Here is a 27584-nt window from a genome sequence, read left to right as displayed (position 1 = left end):
TTCTGATTTTGGTCATTGGAATCAAAGTATTCAATACAGTATTATGATTAATAGCAGGAGGATATTTATAGACTCACTGACTATTTAGATAAAACGTATATGTATAATATAGAACAAGAAGACCTCCCCACCTTGTTAGCAATTATACAATACAGTATGTGAAAGACATGCTTTTCAGGTGTGATTGAATACTATCACTGAACTCCAGAAGAATGGATTGAAAATGAGTTTTTCAGTCTTGAGTCATGCCTTTTGAAGTAGTGTAGAAAATGGTGGGTCAGCTTGGTGAGCTCCACATCCAGGTTGCTCAGGATCCACTGAAACCTGGGGTGGCACCTACACAAACATAGGCTCTCTGGGGGCCCAGCCTAGCCCTGTCAGGGACACTGTTCCTGGTCTTCAGGGATATTAAACCTAAAAAAACTAATAACGCTGTTTTCTCCTTTTGCCTAGGAGGTATAGTACTTCTTTACCTTCAGCTCACTTTGAGGTCAGTGGAAAGAAGGCTGAATCAACATTTTATGATTAGAAAAATCATGGATGACAATCCTATGGAAACAGCCATAAGGCAATGGCCTATCCTAAATTTGTAATCTTTAATGGTTTATATACACTGTATTTTGCTTCCAGAATAGTTTTGCAGAATTTACACTGGAAGAAAAAGGGTAGAAGCTTTTTTTAAGGTGCAACATAAACATGAAGTAAATATGAGTTGAAACTTTGTAAAAGGAAAATTGAGTTTATAAAGGAGCTATAGTTAGATATAACACATGTCTAGTATAGTCAGTTACTACCCGTGTTCTTTACAAGTATCCTCTTTTTCGTTTGCTAAGGAAGGACTACCTAAGTAAAAGAAGGACAATATTGCACATAGACAATGGACTTGTAATGATGTGTTCAATGCCCAGACTCTCATGGGCTTTATTCTAGTTTTCGTGCTCATGTCAAGCAGACAGCTCTCATCTCCTGTACTGCTTGGGAACCTGCTGCTGTTATTAAAAACCAAAAACAAGCAAGCATATCTGAGACCCTAATATCATCAGTTGTTCAATTGCCTGGTCCTAAAGTCCAACAGAAGCTCCCATTCTGTAGATACCACCAGTGATAAGGAGGCTGCTTACACTTCCAAATGATGGAAGAGGGGGACACCAATGGCCTGGTAGTCCAACGATGTAACTGCCTTATTCTCAGAGGAGATTTTAGGCATTGGTCATAGGAATGGTTACTTGAAGTGGGGAGAGAGAGTGACACAGAATGTCTACTGGCAGCATTAAGTTTTTCATTGCTTTCATAATGCATAAAACTTTGAAGGTAAAAATGGCCTTAAATTATCTAGTCTAGCCTTTGGAAGAACATACAGATGAAATGAAAGAACATACAGAATAAAATCAGTCATGGAATTAGGGAATACTTTTATGGTTTTATTGATTTTGATTTTGCTTAAATGGTGCTTCCCATGGGGCCAAAGTATTTTCAGCACTTTATAAATATTAACTCCTTAATCCTAATAACAACCCTATGGGGTAGGTAATAATATTATATTCATTTACCAATGAGGAAAACAAAATATAGAGAGGCTCAGTAACTGGCTGAGAGTCACACAGCTTGTAGGCATTGGGGCCAGGCTCTGAATGTATCCTGTCTAAACTTTCCATTTTGTTGATGAAGAAACAGAGGCCTGAGTGTCTCTCCATTGCCACCTAGCTAGTTAGTGGCTGAGCAGGTTTAGAACCCAGGTCACCTCTGTGTTGCAATCCACTGAACAGGCACCAGTAGACTGTTCTTGTATTAGATAAGCAAGGCAGGAAAATTATCAGACTAGTAGAGCCTCGCAAAATCAACTTCAACAAAATATCATTAAAAGATGAGTGTTGGTGTCAAGGAGTCTTTAGTTATTGGTTAAGCTTTGGAATATGTTGAGTTTTTGGTTTTTGGGTTTTGTTTTGTTTTGTTTTGTTTTTGTGACCATATAGCGTGTCTTTTTCCCTCATGTATTAAGGAAAATATTGGGTGGTTTAGAGAGGTAGCGGTAAGTGAAGAAAGTAGAGATGAAAAATAGTATAAAGTCTGCTGATGGGTTAAAGTTGTTTATTTTGTGGCTTATTTAGATTTCTTTGATTTCATTAGTATCATGATACCCCCATGGCCAAACACGTAAGCTTGTGCCACTCAGTCTATGAAGTGGACCTTCAACTTCATGGAGTACCCTGCCAAGTTTCTATTTTTCCAGTTGTGGCTGAGACAGCAACTATAAGATGGATTTCCTATTGATCTAGAGGCACAAGCTTTTATCCTTTCATTTCTTCGTGAAGCATTCTACATTTACCTTGGTTTACTTCCTTGAAGTATGTCTTTAGGGTTAGGGAGAACATATTTAATTTTTCCTGAGGAATGTTATGTGCAAATGTACATAAATAAACATCAAAGAGAAGGCAGGAAAATGAGATCATTTCCACACAGTTGGTGGGAGTAGCTCAGAGAGCAATGTGATGATACCTAGTGAAGTTTGGTGACATGCATTCCCTAAACCCAGAGCTCCACCTTGATATACAATGTCCATCCAGAAGATATCCAGTCTTGTACTATGAAAAAGAGGCATTTCTTGAAGAAGATACAAGATAAAAGAAACATCGTACATAAGACAATGATGCTTCAGCCCCCTTCAAAGTAGGCACCTTGGGATTTCACATGGTTCTCTCAATCACCATCAGCTGCCCTGTCATATTTTCCTGAATCTCATTAATGGTCTGGAATATTTTCCCTTTCAAAGGTGATTTTAGTTTTGGGAAAAGCCAGAAGTCTCAAGGTACCAGATCTGGGCCATAGGGAGAGCTGAGTCACCTGGGTGATTTGATGTTTTGCCAAAAAACTCTGTACCAGATGTGATGCATGAGCAGGTGCATTGTCATGATCAAGCTGCCAATCACCAGTTGCCCATAGCTACATCCTTCTGAATCATCTGAATAGTTTCATGGAGGAATGTTCAAGCTTAACACAAAATTTGATGCAGATTCGTTGCTGTACTTGCTCAGTCATTTTGAATGTGACAGCCACACAGTACACGTGCTCACTCAGTGGCATCTACTGCCCTCACTGACTAGTACAGTGAAGTTGTCATTGTTCACATGTGCACATTCCAGTCCACTCTTGTTGGCTGTCAGGTTACATTAATGTCACGCAAACCATTCTCATTATATTAACAATGGCTGGACTTTTTTCCAGACAGATCTTGTATGTGCTTTAAATACCGCAGAGTTGAGAGTCGTGCTACTCAGTGTGTGATCTGCAGATAGCAAAGATGAGCTATTTGTTTCCAATCCTCAGTGGGATAAGTAAAGGAAATGAAAGTAAGTATTTAGAAACTTTTATAATAATTTGACATTTCTATGACACTCAAGAATGTGACTTTATGTTATAAAAGTATTGGTCCAAAACAGACTAGAAATAAGAAAACTGGGACTCTGACCCGACAGTTTGGGAAGCCCTGTCCTAAAGGAATTCTTACATGTATGCCACGAGACCTCTACAGGATTGCTTAAAATCACTATACACCTGTGCGTCTTTGTGGGGGGAGATGGTGTTTGTAACAGCCTAAATGCCTGCTGTTATGAAAATGTATTCCAAACATCATATATCCTAAGAAAGAATATTATTCAACAATTAAAATGAACGAAGTATATAGATCTACATATATGAACACAGATAAATCAAATAACTTTGAATAAATGAGCAAGTTACAAAATAATGCCCACATTATGACAATTATATAAAACACAAAATAATAATATATTTGCATACACAACAAGTGGCTAACAACATCAATGGAAAAAATGCCCACTGACATCAGTAGAGAATTTAACTCTGGGAGGGTAAATTGGGTAATAGGATTGCAAATAGGCAAAAATAATAAAAAGGCTTTAACTATACAACATTTTATTTTGTTTCTTAAAAGCTGAAGCAAAAAATGGCAAAATATTTACATTTATTATATCTAAATGGCAGCTATATGGATATTAAACGTTTTCTGTATTTAAAAATATTTCATAGTTCAATTAACCTCAGAATATGATTTTTTTTCTGATCAAGAAAGCAAATGGGGAACATTCAGGGAACTTTATTACCTGCAGTGTCCAGGGACACATTTGTCTTCCCAGTGACGTAAAACCAGATGTCAGTCTAATGGGCTAATTCTATACCTCAGGGCTAAAGAGGAAGTCTTGTTTCAAAGCACCGGAGCAGATATAGAGATGACTGGATTCTGGTCCTAGCTTTATGATCAGCTTAACTGTGACAGTGGATTTCCCATTTCCAAACCTCCATTGCCTTCTCTGTAAAATCAGTGCTACTGAGACTATTTTCAATATTGAAATTTTACAACTTATATAAATTATATATTAATGTATATTTGAAATGCTACAAAGACTAGTTACTTCATGCTCCTTTTTACAATAATTATAGAGGCTAAAGGAATACATGGAATGAACACAGATGTAGGAATAATATTGGATATTTATGCAGTGGAGTCAGATCTGGATTGAGATCTTGCCTCACAGACACTTACTAACTATGAGCCTTGGGGGTCCTAAAATATTCTGATTATCTGTTTCTTAAAATGAGGATAAAATAGCACCTGCCTGAGCTTGGGAAGATTTGATGAGAGAATAGTATTATTGTTGAAGATGTTACAGATCAGTCCTTAACTGCTGCGCCTGGAAAGGTATTAAAATAAGTTCTCAAACAGCTAGCATAACACACCAATCATTTCTTGAAGTAGTAATAAACCAGGAACAAATTTTCTAAACTAAATGATGCCACATTCTTTTAAAACCATACATTTGAAGTGATTTAGTAAAAGTTCTCATCACAATAAAAAAAAAATTGTAACTATTGAGATGGATGCTAACTAAACTGAGTGTAGTAAACATTTCACAATACACATACATATATCAAATTGTGTTGTACACTTAGACAAATATAGTGTTACAAGTCTCAAAACTGAAACAATTATACATATTAAAGTTATATCTCAACACTGAAAGACAAAAATAAACAAGAAAAACAGCTATTTAGCAATGGCTCTGTCTCAGTTCTACCTTGATGATGAATCATAGACTGCTTCCATCTCTTGATTTCTCTTTTACGTGGACTGTGGTTGAATGGCCCTAATGGTTTATACAGGAAAAACGAAATTGAGAATAGTCTTGATTTGTAGTTTGTACTTTGTAATTTGTACTCTCGCCATTAGTTTGTACAGAATGCACCAAAGCAGAACCAGATGACAATGGGAGAAAAAGTAGGGTCAGTCAAACTTTGCATTCATGAATCTCAAAGCCAAGTTATGATTTGCCATGGAACAGAAAACTTGGACAGTCATCTGTCTTGCTAAGTCACACAAGGCACGATTAATGAGGCTGGGCTCATTAATCTGCTGACAGAGCATGTGCTGATAAATCTAAGTTATGAAGGCTTGGATTTAATAAAGCCATGCGGCATCAGAGGGGCCTGGTGAATGAAAAGCTTCTGCAGCTTATCAGTGAAAAGATAACAGAAAGGCCCTGGTTCCACTGCCAGTGCTGGGAGATGTTTATCACCGAGGCTTCTGAGAACAGGAGGTTGACCCATACCTACGCTTCAGAAGTAATGTCAACATACCCAAGACCACAGCCAGCAAGGAATTCTCTGAGATAAGATTACAACTTTGCCTTAAAGGGACGCCAGCCAAGTCAGTCGATCCCCAAATCTTCCCTCAGCAGGGCAGCCCTGTAAGTTATTCTTCATACCAGAGAACTGTAGGAGCTCATTTTTTTTTTATGCTTCTAGATGCAAATATTCTGCTGTTATTTTCTAAAATATATAAAAAACTGCTGCAATATCTAAGAAAGTCCCTGCAGGGTCAAGCTTGGTGCCCTCGAGATCAGCTAGTTGTAGAAGCTGGAGTTAAAACATTTGTTTGGCAAAAACATTTGTTCACCTTCTCTCAGGATTTTGTTTCTTCTTTGTCTAGGCCAGAGGGCCTCCAAGGCTAGATAAGACCTTTAGGCTAGGTCTAGGATAAAGTCATAATGGGAAAGGTGATTCAGTCTTTGAGATAAGTAGGTATAAAAAACCACTCCAATAATTTGTTTAAATACCTAGTCATGAGTTTAGTTTAACTATCAGTATGTGTACTGGCACTGAGGTGATGGTAGGAGGGCACTGGGGGTCAAGGTAAAGCTGGTCAGGTATTCCCCCAAGACCATTTCGGTAATGAGAAGCAGCAGCATACTGAGAGGTAACTCACCTTTGATTGCCATCCAGACACTAACGGTATCACTTCTTGCTTTGAAATGTCTCACATTCATTCCTTTACAGTCCCGGGGCACAGCCCTAGTGTGGCCTTCGGGATTCTAACTCCCTCTTCCCAGGGATATGCTACATATGAAGTTTGTCCAGAAGGTATCCAGCCACATACTATGAAAAGCAGATATATTTATTGAAGACACAAGATACAAGACACATTGTGCATAGGAAAATGATGCCTCCATCCTCTTCAAAGTAGGTGCCTTGGGACCTCACACAGTTCTCCCAGTCGCCATCAGCTGCCCTGTTGTATTTTTCTAAATCTCATCAGTGGCCTGAAATCTCTTCCGTTTCAAATGTGACTTTAGTTTTGGGAAAAGCCAGAAGTCACAGGGCACCAAATCTGGGCTGTAGTGAGGCTGAGTCACCTGAGTGTTTTGATGTTTCACCAAAAAACTGCACCAGACATGATGCATGAGCAGGTGCCTTGTTGTGATGAAGCTGCCAATCACCAGTTGCCCATAGCTGCAGCCTTCTGAATCATCTGAGTATTTTCTGCAGAGGAATGTTCAAGCTTAATGCAAAATTTGCTGCAGATTCATTGCTCTACTTGCTCAGTCATTTTGAATGTGAGAGCCACACAGTACATACATGCTCACTCAATGTCATCTACCGCCTTCACTGACTAGCACAGTTAAGTCATCATTGTTCACATGTGCATTCCAGTCCACTCTCTTTGGTTGCCAGTTTACATTAAAGTCATGCAAACTGTTTTCTTTATATTAACTATGGCTGGACAGACTTCATATAGTTGCCAGATTCATTAACAAAAAAACAAACCAAAAAACCTTTTTATCGTCATTCCAGAAAAATCTCGCAGTAAAGTTCAGACTCCTCTAGTTTATTATTAAGTGTCCTCACTAATCTTTCTACCCAGTTTCTTCTCTGTTAATCTTCATTTTATTCAAAAGATCTACTTATGGACTATGGTAACTTAACTTTCCAATTTTCCTGACTGTATGCTTTTGTCCCCACCCTCTTCCCCTTTTGGAGTTTCTTCTCCCTTCTCTCGTCAGACACATCTCTTTCTGCAAACCTTTGCAGACCAGTCCCACCAACACCAACCTGGCCCTCCTCTGAACTCTGGGCTTTACTGTTTAAAGTGCCTAGCAGCACTTTGGCAATTACTGACAAACTTCTGTGTGAATTTATGTTTACTTTGTATGCTCTGACTTGCTCTTTCACTCTTCTCCCCTTCTCCCTGCTTCTGTGTGAGTGGGTGAGTGAGTGAGTGAGTGAGTGTGTGTGTGTGTGGGGCTAGATAGAAGGTTTGTGAAAATAAACACTTGGACTTACATATCTTTAAAAAACACTAATAGGTGCTCTGTAACATTGTTGTTGGTTGGTAACTCTTGCTTACGACCTTGATTTTTCCATGAAGGCAGGCCTCTTTGTCTTCTCTGCTGGATCCACAGCACCTGGGCTGGTGCCTTATAGAGTAAAAGCCGAATGAGTGTCAACTATTACTGCTGTTCCTGAGAGTATGGCCTTGACTGGGGTCTGCAGCTGGCCTTGACATTCTGCCTGTGTTCTAGCTTCCTGAGGAAAGAGCTCTCTTACTCCCAGGCTGGCAGGTACCTTAACTGCCTCTGACATGTGATGTCTCTCTGTCCTTTTTCCTCAGATGCATACTCTCATTCCTCAAGTGAAAACGGAGGCAAGTCTGAGTCAGTGGCCAACCTGCAGTCTCAGCCCTCCCTGAACTCCATCCACAGCTCCCCAGGTCCCAAGCGCTCCACCAACACCCTTAAGAAGTGGCTGACGAGTCCTGTGCGCCGGCTCAACAGTGGGAAAACAGATGGAAACATCAAGAAGCAGAAGAAAGTACGCGATGGTCGGAAGAGCTTCGACCTGGGATCTCCCAAGCCTGGGGATGAGACGACCCCTCACGGAGACAGTGCTGATGAGGTATTTACACGTGGCCTCCAGGAAGGGGCTTCTGACATACACCCTTCCTGGAGCCCTGTGAGGCATCTTTCCACAGGTGTGGTGAACAAGGCAGTCTCTAGTCCCCAGTAGTGTTTCTTATTGAGCCTAAGTAACCCATGTTCTCTGTATTGTCAAGACCTTGCCAGTTTCATTTGTGACCAATTCAGACTGACCATCACCTAGGATATTCAGTACATAGACCCTGTTTTGCCAGAATTGGCACCAAGGGGAGCCGGTTACTCACCTAGTCCCCTTCCACTGCTAAGGACTGCATCAAGCCTTGCTAGGCCTGTTTAGAATAGGAATAAATGAATAGAGATCATTTCACTGGGACAACAGAAGACTGCTGGGAGATTACAGCTGTTTACAAGTATCTTGAGCAGTGCCACCTATAAAAGGGGGTGGACAAGTCCAGTTTGCTCCTGAGGGGAGAATTATGATTAATAGGTGAAAGTTGTAACAGGTAAGGTTTCAGCTCAAAGAGAGACTTTACAGGGGCAGGAGGCGGGTGTCAACTAGGAATGGAATGAACCTTCATGAAAATGAATGAACACCCATACTGGAAGGGTTTGGGTGGCTCTGTGATCTCACGTAACAGAAAATGTCTATGTTAGCCAAGAGGTCAGTCAGGATGACCTCTGAGCGTCCTTCCAAAGCTGAGATTCTGTGATCAAAATAGAGTGGGTATGTTTTGGTTGGTGGAAAGAGATAGCTGTTTGATCTGGCAAACTAACCTACTCTAGTTACTCATGTGGCTAAGAAACACTTCCTACTATGTAACCATACCCTCTTTGTAATTTTATGCTGTCTGCCACTTCTTCCTGTGAAAATGTCAGTGGAGCCTGGTGATAATCAGATTGTGGTTTTATAGTCCTTCAAACATGTAAGAAGTTAGGCTTTCTCTGATCACACTCAGCATTCTCTTTCATTGGCTAATCAATGAGGGGGTTGTTTCTCGTGTGTGTGTGTGTGTGTGTGTGTGTGTGTGTGTGTGTGTGTGTGTTCCCCCATTTGGTCCTCACTGTCCTTTGAGGTAAGCAAGTGTACCTGTTCTACAGAGGAGGACACTGAGGCTAAAAACAAAACAGGGGTCTGTTGAGAGAGGAGGTATCTTCTATGTTGCTTTTTTAAAAGTTGCAAGTCCATTGGCATCTTTAGCTGTATGAAACAGTGACTAATGCTGCTCTTTTGTTCTAGAAGAGCAAGAAAGGTTGGGGTGAAGATGAGCCAGATGAAGAATCACATACCCCGCTGCCTCCACCTATGAAGATCTTTGACAATGACCCTACGCAGGATGAGATGGTAGGGCTTCTTCACTCTCTCACTTGAAAGAGCAGCATGTAATCCATGTGATTTCATTTCTTGTTTACTGGGGTTGGGGGGTGGGGCTGTAATATTCTCACCCTTGTTATCTCTTACACCACATGAATCCATGGGGATGTACATTCTGACTGTGTCTGGTAAGGGTCTTCTCCCTGTCCCTGAGGTCTGACTTCATTCTGGGCAGTGTAGCCATGTGTGCAAAATGCTCAGAGTGAGAATCTGCCTGGCACCTTGTCCTGTTAATGAAGGGTAATGGCTCTCTGTCTTTGGAAGCAGACAAAGGCATTATTAGTCTCAAAAAGACTAAAGGCATTATTAGTCTCAAAAAGGAATCTGAGGTAGCTCTAGGCTGTGATCATTTTCTTGTACCTGAATGTATGACTTATGTTTTAGTTGATTGTTTTCCCTATGCTCAACTCTAAAACTGAAATAACGGTAACTTCCAGTCAAGCGAGTGGTGGTAAAATTCTGCAAACACAACATGAGGATAAAGATGGTGCTAAGGAGAGGTTGCTGTCCAAGGTGGGCAAACCTAACATGCCAGCTTGCTCAAGTTCTCTGTTTTGCAAAAATGCCCTGACTCCCTGGCAGAGGCTCACGGGTGTCTGAAGTGTGAGGTCCGTGCTGCGGCTCTAATCGCAGAGTGGTCATTCCGGTTGTTCTGGAGCAGAGGCTGAGGTTGGATGTGCTTTTAGGCTCTGACCCGAGCCTCGAGGCTGCTTTAATCATGTGCTTCATCGCTCACTTTCTTTGCAGACGCTTTCATTGCATTGTGCCTTTGCCTTCTCTTAGAGTTGCAGTTGTTTGGACTCTGGAGACGAAGAGTTGGTTTCAGTTTGTGATTGTACTTTGCGTTTGTTTTTCAGAATGTTGTTCAGTGGTGGGGCAGGGGCTGGGCCTGGGGCTGGGGGTGGCGGTGGCCGTGGCGGTGCCTTAGCCTCTGTCCAGGGTCCCCCTGTGCTCTCCAGTGCTCTGCCTTGCAGCAGGACAGCTTCCTCTGATGCTGTGGGCCTAGCATACAATACCGCCCAGGATACAACTCAAAAAGGATTATGCAGAATGCTTCAGCATTTCTGGTGACAGCCCAGTTCTTGTTTTAATTCTGCTTTAGATTTGGGTCATTAACCCAGAGACATTAATTGAGGGATTCCTCTGTGCCACAGAGACAGATTCTAGGGACAGGATGGTGACTAAGATGTGGTCGCCGGACTTCTCTATGAGTCATCCATGAGAAGCACGCAGTTGTGGCCCCTCCTAAGGTGATTTTGGTGACCCTGGTCACCAGGGCCAGCTCTGTCTCTTGACTATTGGGAAAAAAGGAGCAGGAAGCATAGCTTGGTGCCATCCTGGATTCCCAGAGGCAGAAGCGCCTGTGCTTCCCTTGAGATGAGAACAAGAGCCAACCTGCTGTTTTCCCAGAGGCCTCTCCTTGTGAAATGCTCTGAGAGCAATGATAGTGTATGTGGGGAGTAGGATGCTCATGTCACATTATTTGCCATCCCACACAGCCCTCCACACTGAGGTGCCAGCTTGAATAAGATAAATAAAGGTCACGAACCCTCCCCCTCTAACACCCTCAGATACAGCTTGTTTTGGGGAAAGGATGTGATGTTGTTTCTGGGTAAATTTTAACTGAAAATGTGGATTTACCCGCAGACGTTTACATAGACTTTTCTTAGCCAGCAATAAGGCAGATGGCAGCAGTCCCTCTTTAGGCTCATTAACCTCGGTCCCGCTTGCTGGACTCCTGTTCTTTTGCTTTTCTGGAATATGTGGTAATCTTCAGAATGTCTAGCAAATGGCATTGGATTTATAAAAATAATTTTTACAATAGTGTAAAAGGAATTTTTAAAAGCCCACCTATTGTTAATGTTGTGCAATTAGGTCTCCATGTTTCTTTCTAATATTTGTTCATGTGTGTTTTATTTAATATTTCCTAAAATCTTATTAATTTTACCTTTGTAACTATAATTTTACTAGCTTGGGCCTATTTCACATATTTGAGGTGCCATAATTAGCTTGACCAGCCTGTTTTCAGATACCCTAGGTTGTTTCTAATTTTTGCTGCTTTGGATAGTATTGCTGCAGGTCCCTTGTTACATACAGCATTTGTCCTTTTCACTTCCATCCCTGAAACAAGTTTCTGGGTAGAATTACTAGGTCAAAAAATTGATAACTTGGATTTCCAAACAGACTCAACTTTTATCCCGTATTCCCCAGGAGGGAGGAAAAAAAGAGTGTTTTTTATATCTCTCTTAACTACATTTATTTGTTTTGTTTTCTTTTTACCGCATCTCAGAAACAAAGACCTAAACTCACACTTTAGATTAGGCAAAAAGAAGCTTCCATTTTGAAACTCTTCACTCTAACTTCAGGGACAAACTGGAAACCAGAGCACAGTGAGCACATTCAACTCTCTGCTCCCGTAGTCATTAGTGTCAAAGGCTGAAGATGTGTGTGTCCTGGGCTCTGGGAACACCATTGCCCTCTTCTTTGATGTGCCAGGGGTAAAAGCTTGCACATGCACATAGGGTTAATCATTTCCCCCAATTTCTTCTCAAGCAGAAGCAGGAAGAAAATATACCACCACCCCTCAGTGAGCAGGAGTCCCCAAAACATTGTCCAAAGAGTCACATAGACTAATCCTCATTGTAGGTATGAGGGAAGAGGGACAGCCCCTGGCCTTGAGCCTCCCTTCTCTGTGAACAGGAGAGTCCTGCATTCTCCAGCACATGACACACAAGTCCTGCTAAAGCCTTTTGTTCTTCCTAGTGTCCCAGTTTGGAGGAGTGTGTATCTGAATGTGCAAGGGAGTAGGGGGTGCAAGGAGTAGGTGTCTACCTTTCTGGTCTCTAAGTGCCCTGCCCCCAGCATTTTTGATTTTTGCTTGGCACACAGTGAAGATCTATATCTCAGATCTACACCTAAATAAAGCAAGGACAGTTTCTTTTCTTTGGACACACGCGAGACTAGGCTTTTTGACTCCTTTTGTACCCTGAAATAGCAACGGGAAGCCCTATGGTGGCCAAAGTCTTACCTGCCCACCACCCCCGACCCCACTGCTGTCAGGAGGCACAGCCCTTACCTACTAGTCTCTCAGCGAACGAAGGCAGCAACCCCGCCCCCCCCCCCAGCTCCTTTGGTGGCCTCCCTAGGGAGAGCCTAGCCTCATTCCTGCTTCACTTCTGGCCAGAATTTCTGACAAAGGGTCTGGCAGGCCTGTCCCACAGCCCCCCGCTCCCCCCCCCGCCGCCGCCGCCGCCGTGTCCCTCTTGTCATCTCCTTCCTCAAATCATAGAGCTTTACTTGCCTTGCCTGCCTTGAGCTTTGGACTTGCTGTTTTGCTTGCTAATTGCTATTCCTCATTCCTTGCTAATCTGCTTTTCCTCTGCTGCTCAATGTCTTGCAGTCCTCCTCTTTGCTAGCAGCCCGGCAGGCTTCCGCCGAAGTACCTACTGCTGCAGACCTTGTCAGTGCAATAGAACAGTTGGTCAAAAGCAAGCTGGTAAGTGGGGGTCCTGCAGGCAACCCTGCCTGTATCTCACCCTCCATGTGGCTCTTAGGGCCTAGCATCTATCAGCAATGTCCTCTTTTGCACCTACCCTCATTCCTCCTACGGGATCGCTTCCAGCTAGTGGTGCTTTCTAAAAAAACTGTGCCCCAGAGTGCTTTTGGGATTTGTTTGGGAATGGGTGTGGGCAGTTACCAGACTTTTTGGGGACTGTGACATTGATGAGAGGTGAAAAGTATTCAAGACAAAATAGCTTCCCTATAAGCCTGGTCCACTGGCCTCCAGGGCAGTGACATTTTGACAGTGACTGATGTGTGTCTGGGTGGCCCTGAAGCTAACTTTGCTGTGGAGACACAGAACATGGATCGGATCTTTGAAAGCACTGAGTAATTTTATTTGGGGACCTCAGATAGTCTTCTGGCTCGCAAAGTCATACACAAGTCAATTGCTGATTATAAATGAGAATGGGCACGAGTACGCAGCTACCTCACCAAAAGACTTAAGGGAGTTGGTGCATATTCCGCTATGAACCCGAGCTGGTTCGGGGTTTTGGCACTAATGCTGGTGAAAGAGCTCCTTTCCAGGCAGCGCTGTTCCTTTACTCCCATATTTTTACATTTAAGTGTGCTATAATCAAATAAACAAGAATACTAATAATAAGTGTATCAGTACAGTATGACAATTTGAAGCCTTTTCCTTTCCTTTGCTCCCATTTATGTCACTCACCTTGTTTTTATTGCAACTCTCATTAGGATAAATGTCTGTGTTTCTGCCAGACTTCTGTTCGGCAGTCCTGTTAATCAGCGCCTTTTAAACACTTCTCTCTTTGGCTCAGGAATGAGAAGAAAAGGATGGATGCTCTCCGGGGAAAGCTGCCCAATAATAATTTTAATTACAGGAACTCCCTTTTTAAATAACCCAGCTCTTATGGAGTACCAATGAAATTAACGCGCATGACTTTCTCCTTTTTCTTCTAACTTTCCTTTCTAATTAAAAAAAAACTTAGCTGGTGTTTCCAGTACCTACTGTCAAATTCTGGGGACCTGTTCACTTTCCCGCCATCTCTCCCTGGCCCACGGGTGAGCGGTGAGCACTGCCATGGGCCTGCACTGACTTTGCAAAGCTCACCTCTCTGACCACTCCTCACTTGCTCCACTCTCCTCTCTACGCCAATCCATATAGCCTCTTCATTCTCCAAACACCATTATTTTTTTTTCCTTAAAAATCATCCTGCCCTGGCCAGTGTGTCTCAGTTTGTTGGAGCATCATCCTATAAACTGAAAGGTTGCAGGTTCAATTCCCAGTCAGGACACATACCTAGGTTGCGAGTTTGTTCCGAAGTTGGGGCACATGTGAGAGGCACCTGACTGATTTTTCTCTCCCTCTCTCCTCCTTCCTTCCGCTCTCTCTAAAAATATCAATGTGCATGTCCTCAGGTGAGCATAAAAAAAAAAATCATCCTTTTTTTGCATTTTCTTTTCTGCCACCGCAGCCTGGGCCCTGACCTCATGCCTGGACTATTCCAGCATCCATTGCTTGACCTTTCCCCACTCTGGCCTGCCTCCCAGCCTCACTCTCCGGTTGGGTCTTTCACAAGCACTGTTTGTTGCCTCCCTCCTTGGTAAAGGCTCACGACCTCCTTATCGGCTACACAAGTAGTTGTTTTCCACTGTGGGGTGCCTTCAGATACACAAGACAGTTCATTGAGATGCAGGAAGAAAATATTAGCATCTTTTTATCTCATTGAAAGTTTTGTGTATGTTTTAATGTGTACATATGGTAATATAGTAACAAAGATATATGTGTGTAATTTATAAGTAAGTTACAGGCTTTGGGAATGCATAACCAAAATTACGCTTACTGATAGAGGTATATAATCAAATTTGGAAATCACTGGCCCATAGATAAAGTTCACAGTTACCCAGAATTCTAATGTTTTGTAGCCTTCTTTCCAACCTATCTTTCTGGTGTCCCCTTACTGCTCTGGTTGATGAACTTGGAACTGTTTTCTTCACTATCCCCAAACACATATTTGGCTGTGCTCCCTCCAATTTTCTGTTTATACCACTCCACTTCTCTGGAATGGTCTCCCTCTTATTTTTGCTTATCTAAAGTATAATAGTTACTCACTCAAATCTCATCTCTCCACAAGGGCTCCCCTGACCAGCCCAGGGCAGGTGACTTCTGCAGTCCCACAGTAATCTCTGTGTAAACCACACACTGCCTGGCACAGCTGTTTGGTGGCCCTGTTATGTTATTTGTTAAAATAATTTTATCTTTTCACTTGCAGCTTACCTCTTCAGGTAGATTATTTGTCATCTAGGGCATTATTTTGTCCTCTACTAATGTATAGGAGCCTTTTATACTTATATCAGTAAACGTTTGTTTCCAAAAGTCTGTGTTTTTTCCTATCTTAGATTACCTTCTCTCTACTACTGCTGCTCACCTTAGCACTGTTGGGGGAGTCTCTGTTCACCTCCAGTTTGTGTGAGCAATGGGTTTGGTGTTAAACATGTTGAGTGCAGATATTGAAAAATCCCATAAGAGCAAATTTCCCAAAAGAGAGAGAGTATAGGATGGTGGTAGAGTTGATTGGCTCTGTAACAGGCTCTCAACAAATGTCTTTGGATGTATGGCCTTTTTGTGGTAAGCTTACCATAATAGAGGCTTTAACTTCTTCCACTAATAACCACTTCTTGAGAACCTGCAGTGAGCCTAGAATTATAGAGATTTCTTTGGCTGAACATACAAAACCAAGCTCATATCAGGGAAAGGAATGAGGGAGCAGTGGTTTGGTTTCTCAGAATCTTCTCACCAAAATTCAATCCTTTGTCCTTTCCTCTCCTTCCTCTTTCTTCCCATCCCCACATGTACCCACCATGGGGCAGCAGCAGAGCCAGCAGTAGCTGGTTGTTTCCTCAGCCACATTTGAAAACACTAAGTTGCATTTTCATTTCCAAGACTTGTATTCCTCTTCCCTATCAGCTCTTTAGCTTCGAAGAGGGTAAGACCTAGAGCCCATAAAAGTTCTGGTGCTTTTATTTGACTGTAAGTACAACAGTGTGACTGCTGCCAAAATAGCCAGTGTGGTCATAGGCTGGATTAGTGAAAGTACAATGTACAGATTAAGCAGAGTAGTAGCCCCATTGTACTCAAAGCTCTCAGACCACACCTGTCATGAGCTCTGTGTGTCATGTATTGGGCTCTGAACCTGGCATTTCAAAACGTTCTTGAACTCAATGGAAGTTGCCCCCAAAGAGGTAACCAGTACCATGTGGTCTATGTCATTTGAAAAAAAGCCAAAAAAACTGAGGTCAAGCCCTGACTGGTGTGGTTCAGTTGGTTGAGCATCATTCCACAAAGTGAAAGGTCACTGGTTCGATTCCCAGTCAGGGCACAGGCCTGGGTTTTGGGTTTGGTCCCCATTTGGGGTGTGTGTGTGAGGAATGCATGTGAGAGGCAACTGATCAATGTTTCTGTCTCTCATCGATGTTTCTCTCTCTCTCACATCCCCCATCCTCCCCTCTCTCTAAAAATAAATAAAATATTTTTTTAAAAAAACTCTAATTAAAAAAAAAGAAACTGAGATTAAGTATGGGCGGAAGTTAGGAGAGAGAGGACACAAGAGCTATCGTCTGATGATTGAGCACTGCCTTGGGAAAGAAAGGTTAGTCTCAACGCTTTTTTGCTCCAGAGGGTGGATCCTAGGCCTGTGGGTGGAAGTTATCTTATTTAGTATAAGAACTAATGAGGTCCTTTTCAATGTACAGAGTCTGAAAATTTTACAGGAGTGTCTAGTGTATTTGGACTTTTATATCTAAGGCTTAAATTCTGTTTTGGTTGCTCAAGAGATGGCCCCAAAGTCTGTACTCAGAATTCATTTGGCCCCTAGCTCTTCCCAAAAGCCATGATGAGATCCCTTGTGTCTGAGTTTCAGAGCTGCTTTGGGTGCTTATCTGTGCTTATGAGCACCCTGAGGCTCCCTCCCCCAGGGGTGGTGGTCTCTGCTACACGAGAGCTGCTGTTAGGGAATGAGGGCAGGCGTTCTCCTCTCACCGGCTGTGCAGATAAAACCCCTCAAATCCCCAGAACATCCTTTGCAAAGTCCCTCTGGACCTTGATGGGCACTTGTGAGCTCTCTCCAGCTAGCCTTGGTCTTTAACCAATGCTTTGGTTTACCAAAAGAGCATGCCCACCCACCTTCTCAAATAGAGCTAACATACTTTTTCTAGGTTTTGCACTAAGGTATTGTCTTTAATTCTGAGGCAAGACTAAAGACTCTCCCTGCTTTCCCTGTTTGATTTTTAATAAAGCTCTTTCTAGACATGTGGACTGGAGGTGGCAGTGAGTATATAAGGAATCAGAAGACCTAGGTTTTGGTTCTGCCTCTGCTACTTATTATGTAGCCCTGAGCAAGTTACTTAGGCTACTTGGGCTTCAGTTTTATCTTGTTTATCAACAATGCTGGTGCTGTCCACCTGAATCTAATCTCAAGAGAGTTATGATGAAGCTTGAGTAAGGTGTGAATTCACTTTGTAAACTGATATGCGAGAATCCTACAAACATTAGCTCTTAGCCAACTCTGTGAAAGGCAGGGAAAGGAAATTTGGTCATACTTTATCTTTTGCAGCCATGCCCTGGGTGCAGGGAAACAGTATTTGTCAACCAGGATATTGATGGTTGGGTGAATGTTGCTGGATAATAGCTTAACAATCCGTATGATTTGGTTTTATTCCTCCAAACAGCCCCAAGATTCCCCCACCTGCCTGAGAAGAAGGGCTGAGCCTCTAGAGAGAAAGCAACTTCCCTGAGCTCTCTGGTTCTCAGGTGGCATCACAGTAGTTCACTGGGCTCAGGATGGCACCAGTGGACCCATAGTTGATAATCCTTTTTTGAGTTCCTTCTGTGTAAAAACTACTGCAGTCTATGAAGGACACAAGGAAGAATTTGTAACATCCCAGTAATCAAGGAGTTTATGCTGTTTTGAGAAAGATTAGAATATCTATGTAAAACTCACAGTTTAAGGACACCTAGGGAGAGAAGACAAACAAATAAGAACAAACTCAAGATGATGGACAAAGGAGGGAAACTTCCCAGGTGAGGTAAGGGACTGGCCAGGACTGAGCCTTTGTTCAGTCTACCTGTGGCTGGCTTCTTGAGAATGTGTCACCTGCTTCAGCAAGACAGCCCACCCTCTGCAACTTCTGTTTTGATAGCATTCAGCACCCTCGGTCAGCCCTGGTCGGCCACGGTGGGCAACATTACCTGGGGAGGACCAGGCTGCATTCGTGTGTGTGCTTTGCTCCCCCCTCGCTTGCTTTGTCAGTGGCAAGACATCCTCTGACATCCCTCTGTGGAAAAGATTATTGAGCTTGTTGAAATAGAAAAGTTTAGATTTCCGTCAAAAAATGTTTAACCCGAAGTCACAAACCTAGGTGTCAGTTGCCTGGAAAAAACTGGACTTCAGTTTTTCTACTCTGTACTTGTTCTCCCTACCCTCACCCCCAACTCTCCTGGGAATGACTGAGATCTAATACCTTTCATCCAAAGAATATTATACACATTTGTATAAAAGGAAGGGGCAGACAAGAGGTTGGTGTGGTAGGCGGTGCTGGACTAGCACCTTACTTGTTTCATCAGATGAGCTTTGACCTCTGCAAGAGTACCACAGCATATTCAGTAAATTCTTGGGGTCCTGCTATGTGCCAGCTCTGAGATCAAGCACAAAACCTTCCTTAATGGGACTGGTAGTCTAGGGTCAATGCTCAAAATGCTCTCCTGTCTGGACTATTGCAACCATTTTCTCTTGGATTTCATTCTATCTCTTTACTTTACTGCCAGAGGGATCTTTATTTTCTTTCTTTAAAAAAAAAAAGAAGAAGAAGAAGCTTTTTAATTGTTCTTTTTGACTAATAAAAGCAATATATGCTCATTAAAGAAAAATTGGAAAAACAACAAGAGTACAAATTATATCACTCATCATCATCTAGCTATATTCAGTGTTGAAATTTAGATATCTTTTCTTCTAGACTTTTTTTAGATAATGCAATCATAGAGCATATAAAATTTAAGGCCTGTTTTCCTTTACTATCATATCAGAGACATTTTCCCAAGTCATGAAAAGAAACATCAAGACTGATCTTTCTAAAACTTAAATTCAATGACTTTGCCTCCTTGCATAAAATTCTATCATTGGTGTTAGAAGGTAAAGTCTCTACCTCTTAATGCTCCACACAAGGCTCCTTATGATCTGACCCCTGCATACTTCTCCGTGGTTATCTAGTTCATTCCTTACCTCTTTCCCTAGTACTGACTTACCCCCAGCTCACATAACACAGTTGTTTGTCACTTCTCCACCCCCACCTCCTACCTATACCAGACAGCTTGCAGCTTCCCAGGCTGCCCTGTGTAGTCTCACAACTTGATCCTTTACTCTCAGTGCTGTTCTGGTATGTCCTCCCATTGGTATATCCAATAAAACTGTGTTCATTTCTCAATCCTCAATTCAAGTTGCCTCTTCTATTAAGCTTTTTCCTTTCCTTGCTACCCCACTGTAGAGCTGCCAGCTCCTTTTTCCTCCTCCCTGGTACCTCTTCTGTCTGGAAGAACACTCATGGCAGCCTAGATTATGGAGGGCAGGGAGCCATATCCTCTTCATTGTTTCTCCAGCACATTGCAAATATTCAGCATGTAGATACCTATGTGCTTTACTACAGAACAAACAGTTGTTTATAATACTGTGCCATGAATGCTGTTCAGGGGGTGTGTTAAGGGTGGCCATCGGCGCCCAGAGGAAGGGCGTTTTATGGGTATGTGATCCAAGACCCAGTGGACAGGAAATGTGTTCATTTTTAACATGGGGACAGCCTTCCTCCACACTTTGTCAACTTTTTTGAATTCTATTTGCATTTCTATTCCCCGACCTTGGACCAACTCTATGAGCACCCATTGTGCAACTTTTGTTCCTCCCTCCTTTGTACACCTTTTCCTTTGTCTGCTGAGACTGTGGTGGCCTGAGCCCTGGCAGGCAGTTGTCCCTGTGGCGGTGCACAGCCCAGCACACATCAGCCAGCCTCCACTGGAGCAGCACCAACGACTGATGGTCGCCCCTAGTGGCCCTTGAGTGGGACCTAGTATCCCAACTCTGGCACAGGTAGCTAAGTCTTCAGTTGAATTATTTTAAGTATCTATAGCCAATGCCAGTATTCAAGGCAGATTACCCAGCATACCGCTGAGCCGAACCCTTTATTTCCCCCTTCTTCCTCTCAGCTGCATCCCAAAGATAACGGGCTTCTTGGCTCTTATAGCAGGTCAGGCAGGAGGAGATGGAACATATTTTTCTGCCTGACATTTTGGACTCCTCAGATGTCCTTCATTCTGCAGAAGAGCTGAGAATGGACCATGCCAAGCTGGATGTTCCACAAGAGAACCTCGCAGGCAGAGATATAAGCTTGTTTCCCAGGCCTTGCAGCCAGCATCCTGCCAACCAACAGGCTGCAGAACAGACTATAGCAGGACATTGGGGAGGACAGGAGGGAAGTAAAAGACATGTAATCAGATCACTCACTCACTGAGTGCATCTGCCTGGGGAGCTTGTCTCTGGTGATGGCACCTGGGGACATGTCACATGTCACTGAAAAGCCTGCCTGACTGGTGGCTTGTCAAGCCTCAGCACCAGACACTCATTTCCTTAATAACTGGTTAGAGATCCTGAACCTATAAATTTAGCTAAACTCTTCTTGACCTTTCTATATTTTTAGCCTCTGCTGCTTCTCTGGATAACAGCACCCATGGTTGATTACTTGTTCTATAAAACACCTTCCTGTCAAATTAAAAGAAATTCTCTTTCTCAAGCTGAAAAACTCTATCTTTTTAACTCTAGTTCCTACTGTTGGTCACAGATTCCTGTTTGGCCCTTAGCACATTCTGTTGATTTGAGGGTCGAGTGGAGGGGTGCCAGGGGGAAAGAAGGCTGACATCTCTTCTCAGCTTTAAGATTTTCAGCGTCAAGTCTTAATATACTCCACCTGTTCTCATGTAGCGGCCCATTGAGCCCATCTTTGCTTTTTGTTTCATTTTCCTGGACTTTTCCTACCTGTTTGGCCTATGTTGAAATACAGCAGCTTAGAGAGTTTATGACAGGTATTCCAAGTGCATGTTGTTTAAGACCATGCTGAAGCCTTTTGTTCCTATTACCTTTTAGGACAATTTTTTTTTTTTTTTGAAAGAGAGACATCAATTTGTTATTCCACGTATTTATGCATTCATTGGTTGCTTTTTGTGTGCCCTGACTGGGAACTGAATATGGCAACCCTGGCGTATAGGGATGATGCTCTAAGCAATTGAGCTATCCAGCCAGAGATTTTGGGGACCCCTTTTGATCTTTGTGACTTCAACCTTAAGACTGATGTTTTCAAAGATGAGTAAAGTGAAGTCTTTCTTTTTAGCCACAGTGGCTGTCTTAGACAGGCATCTTGTATGGAGAATTTGGATTAATATCCCATATTTGTTTTACAGTTGTACACATTGACTTGATCTTCAGTCTTATTGTGCATCCACACTGCTTCTGCCAATCTGCATAATGAAATGCTAAGTGTCACTGTGTGATCTTTCTTCCCTGGTACTTTTATTCCTTTGAAATCTGTAGAAAGGAGAGTTCTGATTTGCAAATTGAGGAATACTGAAGCATATAATAACTTTAGCTGTCTCACTTAAAATAATCCAGTCACTAGCAGATCTGGGGTTAGAATGCTTTACACTTAGCTCTTTCTAAGAACCATATTAATCCCTTTAAATGTTTCTCAGTCCCACAGCAACTTAATTAAAAGAAATGAAAGAGATTAATAAATGAAAGGAAGCCCTTGGTAAATAGCCTTAGCAAAGATCTTTTTAGAAAAAGGCTAAATCTATTGACCTCTTCAAAAAAACATTGTAGCTGATTAAACAAACAGGATTTTAAACAAACTAGTTTTCCTATCACTACCCTCCCCTATCATTTGCACTTGATGTTCCCACCTCTGATTTTTTTTTTTCTAACTGCTTGTTTGTTTAGAATTGCCATGATTAGCTTCACCTCTGGAGCCCTCACCCAGAGATAAATGACTTTGACAATTTTCAATCTGTCTGATGTTTGGGAAATTGGCAGGCAGCACATGCTGCCAAGCACATCCTGATTGCCTGGGAAGGCGGCAGCTCTGGTCACCCTGCTGAGGGAAGATGGGAATCTCTGGTCTCCTGGAGCTTTCACTGAGGTTCAGTGAGAACAGCTTTGGCCACAGATCTGCCCAGTTGCCTGTGGCTGGGGTGGGAGCGGGGAGGGCTGTGAGGGGCTGGGGCGGGAACACGGGGCCTTCCAGAGGACTTTTCAGTGCATACTTCTCTAAGGCTGTTTGTTCTTCTTTTTTTCAGAGCCTAGAAGGAGGCTCATACCGGGGGAGCTTGAAAGACCCACCAGGCTGCCTGAATGAGGGGATGACCCCACCCACACCTACTAGAAACCTGGAAGAAGAACAGAAAGCCAAGGCCCTGCGAGGCAGGATGTAAGTGGCATCCAGAGTCCACAGACCCTGGTGCACATGTGTGCAGGAGGCAAAGAGCAAGGGTTGCCACAAGTGTGGGGAAAATGAGAGAGGCCTTCAAGGGAAGAGATGCCAGATCCACTAGCAGCGCCTTGTCCAGTCCCATTCCCAAGACAGCCCTCAATGTCTCAGCAGACAGTTTAGGATAAAAATATCGCCTAGAAAAAGAGAGCTGGACTTCATCTTCAGAGCACCCTTCTAGCCCCAAATTCCCACTTTAACTTCCCTACTGGTTTTCCTTTACCACTTTCTTCCAAGCAGTAACTTGGGCTGTGCTAAAGATATATTTAAATGCTTTTATTTGGCCTTGCCAGTTCCTTCCTGTGGCCTACAACACATGATCGTGTGTCTTAGAGAGAGGGAGCCGGTTGGCAGTGCTGGGCATGCTGATAAAGAGGCATGTGTTCCCCTGCCTTCCTCCCCGCTGCCCCAAGGTCCCAGACCCGGGGATTTGGTGGCTTCTCTGTGCTGTATAGATCAAGAATTTCAAATGAATTGCTTCCGGGGTTCAACCCTTGTGGCTGGGGCCCCTTTTTGACATCTCAAAACTTTATCCCTTCTGCCACTTGGGCCAAAAATGCAGTTGCGTGGCTCCAGGCAAAACTCTTTCAAATTTAGATAATACCCTTCAGACCTCAGCGAGCCACACAGTACCTAGCTTGTGCTGGTGCACAGCCCTCAGTGTTTTGTGTCTAGCTCTTTACTGTCTGGACAGAAAGAGAAGTGTTTGGGTTTGATGCCTCAGGGACTGCAGAGAGCCTGTCTGAGTCATTTCCCAGGCAGTGGGTGACAGGGAGGGAGTAGACCCTTTGAGCTCTTGTACAACTGGGTCCAAATCTCAGCTCCGCTACTCACTTCATCCTCTTGGGCAATACCTCCTGAGTGTTTTCATCTACATACAATAGGGTTTAAAATCCCTACCTTGTTATAAGCATGAGAAAACCCAGATAAAGCAACTGGTGCAAAGTAAATGCTCTAAGAGGAAGAAATGATTAACAAGAAAGAAACCAAGAAAGCAAATGTCATTGAAGTTGTTAAATCCCACATCTGGTGGTGAGGAGAGAGGTTGTGCATTCAAAGTTGTGATTTCGGAATGTCTGCAGTCAATCTCGTTGGCCTTGACTGGGGATTTTGCAGGCCAGTTACCATGGATACCTAGAGAATTATAGTCTCTATATCTCAAAAGCTTCACTTGATGTCATATCTCTGAGGCCTCAGAGGTTTGCTATCAAGCAAATGTCTTTCTCCTCTTGTCAAGTGAAGAACAGAGCTGAAATGAAGGAAGAAAAGTCTCATGTTGATCCCTTGGCCTCAAGCTTTCATAACTCAGTTTTGCCAAAGTGTTGTCATTCTTTCTGCCCTGTGTCTCTACAATTGTTCAGCCACAGGTGAGGGAGGCAGAAGCATAAAGAATAGGATGAAGAGAGCTAGGTTGTGAGTGGCGTTCTTTGTCTGAATGTCGCGTGCCATCTGGGAAAGCCCCCTCTGCTGCGGTCCCTCAGCCATTCCATGCGGGCCTCTCATGGGGAGAGCACCAGGGAGCACCGTCCCCAGGGGTGCCAGGTGTGGGCTTCTGGGTGGTCTCGTCACAAAGGCACCAGGGTAACTTTCCTGGGAGCTTAAGTGTGAGGGTTTCTTGCTTCACAGTGAAGAGGAACCCTCATTGTTCTTCATCTCCTGCCCAGGTTTGTCCTGAATGAGCTGGTACAGACTGAGAAAGACTATGTCAAGGATCTGGGGATTGTGGTGGAGGTGAGTAGGTGGCTTGGGTTGGTTCTGTGGTCACCTGACCAGGGGCATATTGGACCCTAGCTGGGCCCAGGTGTTTTACCTTGAGAGTTTGTAGTTTACTCTCTCTGGGTATTTGCAAGAATGAAATTAAAAATGGGAATAGATTAGCTAGAATACATAGGTAATTGTTTTTTCTTTTTTTCTTTTCCCCTTGACTATTATAAGAGAGTTAGTGGGAGGTAGGGCCCCAAATGTTACAGCCTCTTAGTTAGGGCTGTGTACATTTGCCTTCTTTTAAGTGATACAGTTTTTGTCTGAGCTTTTCACTGGTGTTTAACCATATGGACATAATATTCTTCAGAGCTATGAGCCACCATGACCTGCACTAAGCAGGTAACTCTTAGTGAAAGCTTGGGGCTTATGTATTTCCTCAGATATTAAGGAGAATGTTATGAATACAAATACCAAGAAGACAGACAAAGGAAAAACCACTAATAAGGCAAGATTGATAGGTCCACAGTTCAGAGTCAACTTGGCAGTAAATAAAACAGCTCTTTCTCCATAAGGGTTTACTTTATGGGGATTTAGACACTTGGATAAAAAAGTCTAAGAAAGTAAATGGGTAATTTGGATAGCTTAAAGCCCTGTTACTAAACATCTTACATACAAAAAAATGTGAATTCTAAAAATTGAATGTCCGATATCTAAAGTGCCTCTGGTTCCTCACCTTGGACCTATTAAGTCCCCATCCTATGAAATAGGCTGACTTAGGGTTTGTATTTGCTTATCCTGAACTTGGGTAAATGAACTAACCTGGCATACGGAAGACTCGAATTCTAATTTATGGAAAGTTATTCTCTTCTCCAAGGAAGGAGGGGGCAGGCAGACATGCAGCAGCCTCCGTGTAGAGTCCAGCCCAGGAGTTAGAGGGCCGGGGACTCTGGAGGCTGCGCCCCAGGGCAGCCAGAGAGCAGCGGTGCGACTGTGAGGCAGATCACATGGCTCCCTGCGCCTTGGCTCTCTCATCTGTCAGGTGGGGATGCATGCAGCCTGGGCAACCTCAAAACTGGACCTGAAAGCTGAAATGAGATCATACATGATAACATTTACAGAGTCTAAAGTACTAACATATTAAGACATTTCTAGACCAGATGTGTCTAATTCTGAGTTGTTAAAGACATAACTTGGATTGGGAGAAAGGAGAAGGAAAGGCGTCTTGTTCTGCTCTCTTAATGGGACTGGAGAAAAAGAAAGGGACCCAGAAATTCACTTATTGATTTTTTTTGAGAGAGAGGAAGAGGGGGAGAGAGAAAAAGAAATATCAATTTGTTGTTCCTTCTATTTATGCGTTCATTGGTTGATTCTTATATGTGCCCTGAAGGGGGATCGAACCCACAGCTTTGGTGTATGGGGATGACACTCTAACCAGCTGACTACCCAGCCAGGTCCAAGATCCAGAAATTTACAGAAACGTTGTGCATCGCCCTGTACAAGGGTATAGTCCTGGTTGAATAGTGAGAAACCACAGAAGCACCTGCCCTCAAACTCATGCAGAGAGTGGGCGCCTACACGAGGCTGCAGTGTTATGCTCACCCCGGAAAGCTTTCTCGTGGAGATGCTCAACTCATCACTGCCTCTGCCCTCTAGGGCTTCATGAAGAGAATAGAAGAAAAGGGTGTCCCCGAGGACATGCGAGGAAAGGACAAAATCGTATTTGGAAATATTCACCAGATTTATGACTGGCATAAGGAGTAAGTACTACATCACTGAGAATTGGGGCGTCCTAGGAATCCAGGACTGTTCCGACCCCTCGCCCCTGCCTCTGACCTTAGGGCTAGGGTTTGGGGAGAGTCTTCCGTCATTTTTATCTCAGCTTTGAGAAATTATACAGTGCTGAAGAATGTGGCTTCCTTTTTTTTTAATCCCCTCCCTCCTTTTAGTTTCTTCCTGGCTGAACTGGAAAAATGTATCCAGGAGCAAGACAGATTGGCACAGCTTTTTATTAAACATGTGAGTGTTTCCTGAGCCTTCTTCCCTTCCCATGCCACCAGCCGTGCTTACTTGCATGTTTAAATTCCTCTCTCACCCCTGCTATTCATTTTCACCTTTCCCCGAGTTAACTTTCTTGGCAGTTTGGACAATGGGCTCTTGCTACTCCGTTTACTCTTCTATCCTTGATATGTAACTGCCTTGGTGCGTCCCCAAGGTGTGGACCGTATCTGTGTCCTGTCGCTGTGTAGACCAGCAGAGCACTCGTAGACCCTGAGGTTCAGCATGAGGCACGAGGGGTCTGAGCGCCTGCCCTCTGCCTTTGCAGGAGCGGAAGCTGCACATCTACGTGTGGTACTGCCAGAACAAGCCACGCTCAGAGTACATCGTTGCTGAGTACGATGCCTTCTTTGAAGTAAGCTGCTCTGGCTTTGCTGAACTGGGGTCCGGGGAGGCAATTCAGGCCAAGACAGTCACATTCAGAAACACTGACCATCACCCATCCGTTAGTGGCTCCTACACAGCACTGGTGACTGCTTCAGGACAGGGCTAGCTGCCTCGACACAGCCATTAGCTTCTTAGCTAAATTCTCACAAGCCGCTTTGCTGGAGAGGAGCAGAGGTGGCCTAGTGTGTGGACCACTTTTAGAAGCTCCCTTTTAGAAGCCCCCGTGTGCAGAATGATTGTGACACAGGGAATGCTTCAGAGGCTGGTGGTCCTCCTCACATGGCCCCAGGGCAGACTGTGCCCACATGTTCCTCACCAGCCCTGGAGACTGCTTGCTGAGGACCCTCCACCTTGTTGAGGTGCTTGCAGTCACCTCATAGCCTCTGCTTCTGTTCCCAGGGGTTCTGTCCAGTACCTCAGACCATTTGTTCTGCCGCAGCCTGCAAGTGTGCATGTGGCTGGAGAAGAGGCAACCCTCACTTGGCTGAGCCCCCAGTGGGGCGTTTATAGGTCTGAGTTGAGGGCACCCAGGTTGCCGTGTCCCCTGGGAAGCCCTTCATTGCTGACTTGGCCCTGGAGTGGTAGAGAGAACAAAATACCCATTCCCACTTGTCCCCCAGGACTGGGGTGAGGATACAGCATTTGAAAGTGATTCACGTACAGAAGGTGATGATGTGTATTCTATGTTATTAGTAACAAAATAGCAGTTGTGTAGGCAACTCTACCATTTGGGTGGT

General features: G+C 43.5%; 1 protein-coding gene across 7 annotated transcripts in view; it reads left to right on the top strand.

Annotated features, from left to right (window-relative positions):
- Positions 1–27584, top strand: part of KALRN (kalirin RhoGEF kinase) — a 721333-nt gene that overhangs the window by 639530 nt on the left and 54219 nt on the right. For 3 of the 7 annotated variants that reach the window (XM_054575198.1, XM_054575192.1, XM_054575191.1), the window contains 8 exons: positions 7964–8247; positions 9466–9570; positions 13001–13096; positions 22511–22641; positions 24366–24432; positions 26059–26162; positions 26352–26421; positions 26729–26815. In XM_054575198.1, the coding sequence (XP_054431173.1) occupies positions 7964–8247; positions 9466–9570; positions 13001–13096; positions 22511–22641; positions 24366–24432; positions 26059–26162; positions 26352–26421; positions 26729–26815 (944 nt within the window). The remainder of the gene's footprint in view (positions 1–7963; positions 8248–9465; positions 9571–13000; positions 13097–22510; positions 22642–24365; positions 24433–26058; positions 26163–26351; positions 26422–26728; positions 26816–27584) is intronic. The other 4 variants (XM_054575197.1, XM_054575196.1, XM_054575193.1 and 1 more) reach the window with 3 other exon arrangements.

Source organism: Pteronotus mesoamericanus, unplaced genomic scaffold, assembly GCF_021234165.1.
Source record: "Pteronotus mesoamericanus isolate MK-2021 breed Mesoamerican mustached bat unplaced genomic scaffold, CSHL_Meso_final contig_27, whole genome shotgun sequence".
NCBI classification, from domain to species: Eukaryota; Metazoa; Chordata; class Mammalia; order Chiroptera; family Mormoopidae; genus Pteronotus; species Pteronotus mesoamericanus.
The sequence above is the reverse complement of the archived record's forward strand: the minus strand, read 5'-3'. Positions and strand labels throughout refer to the sequence as shown.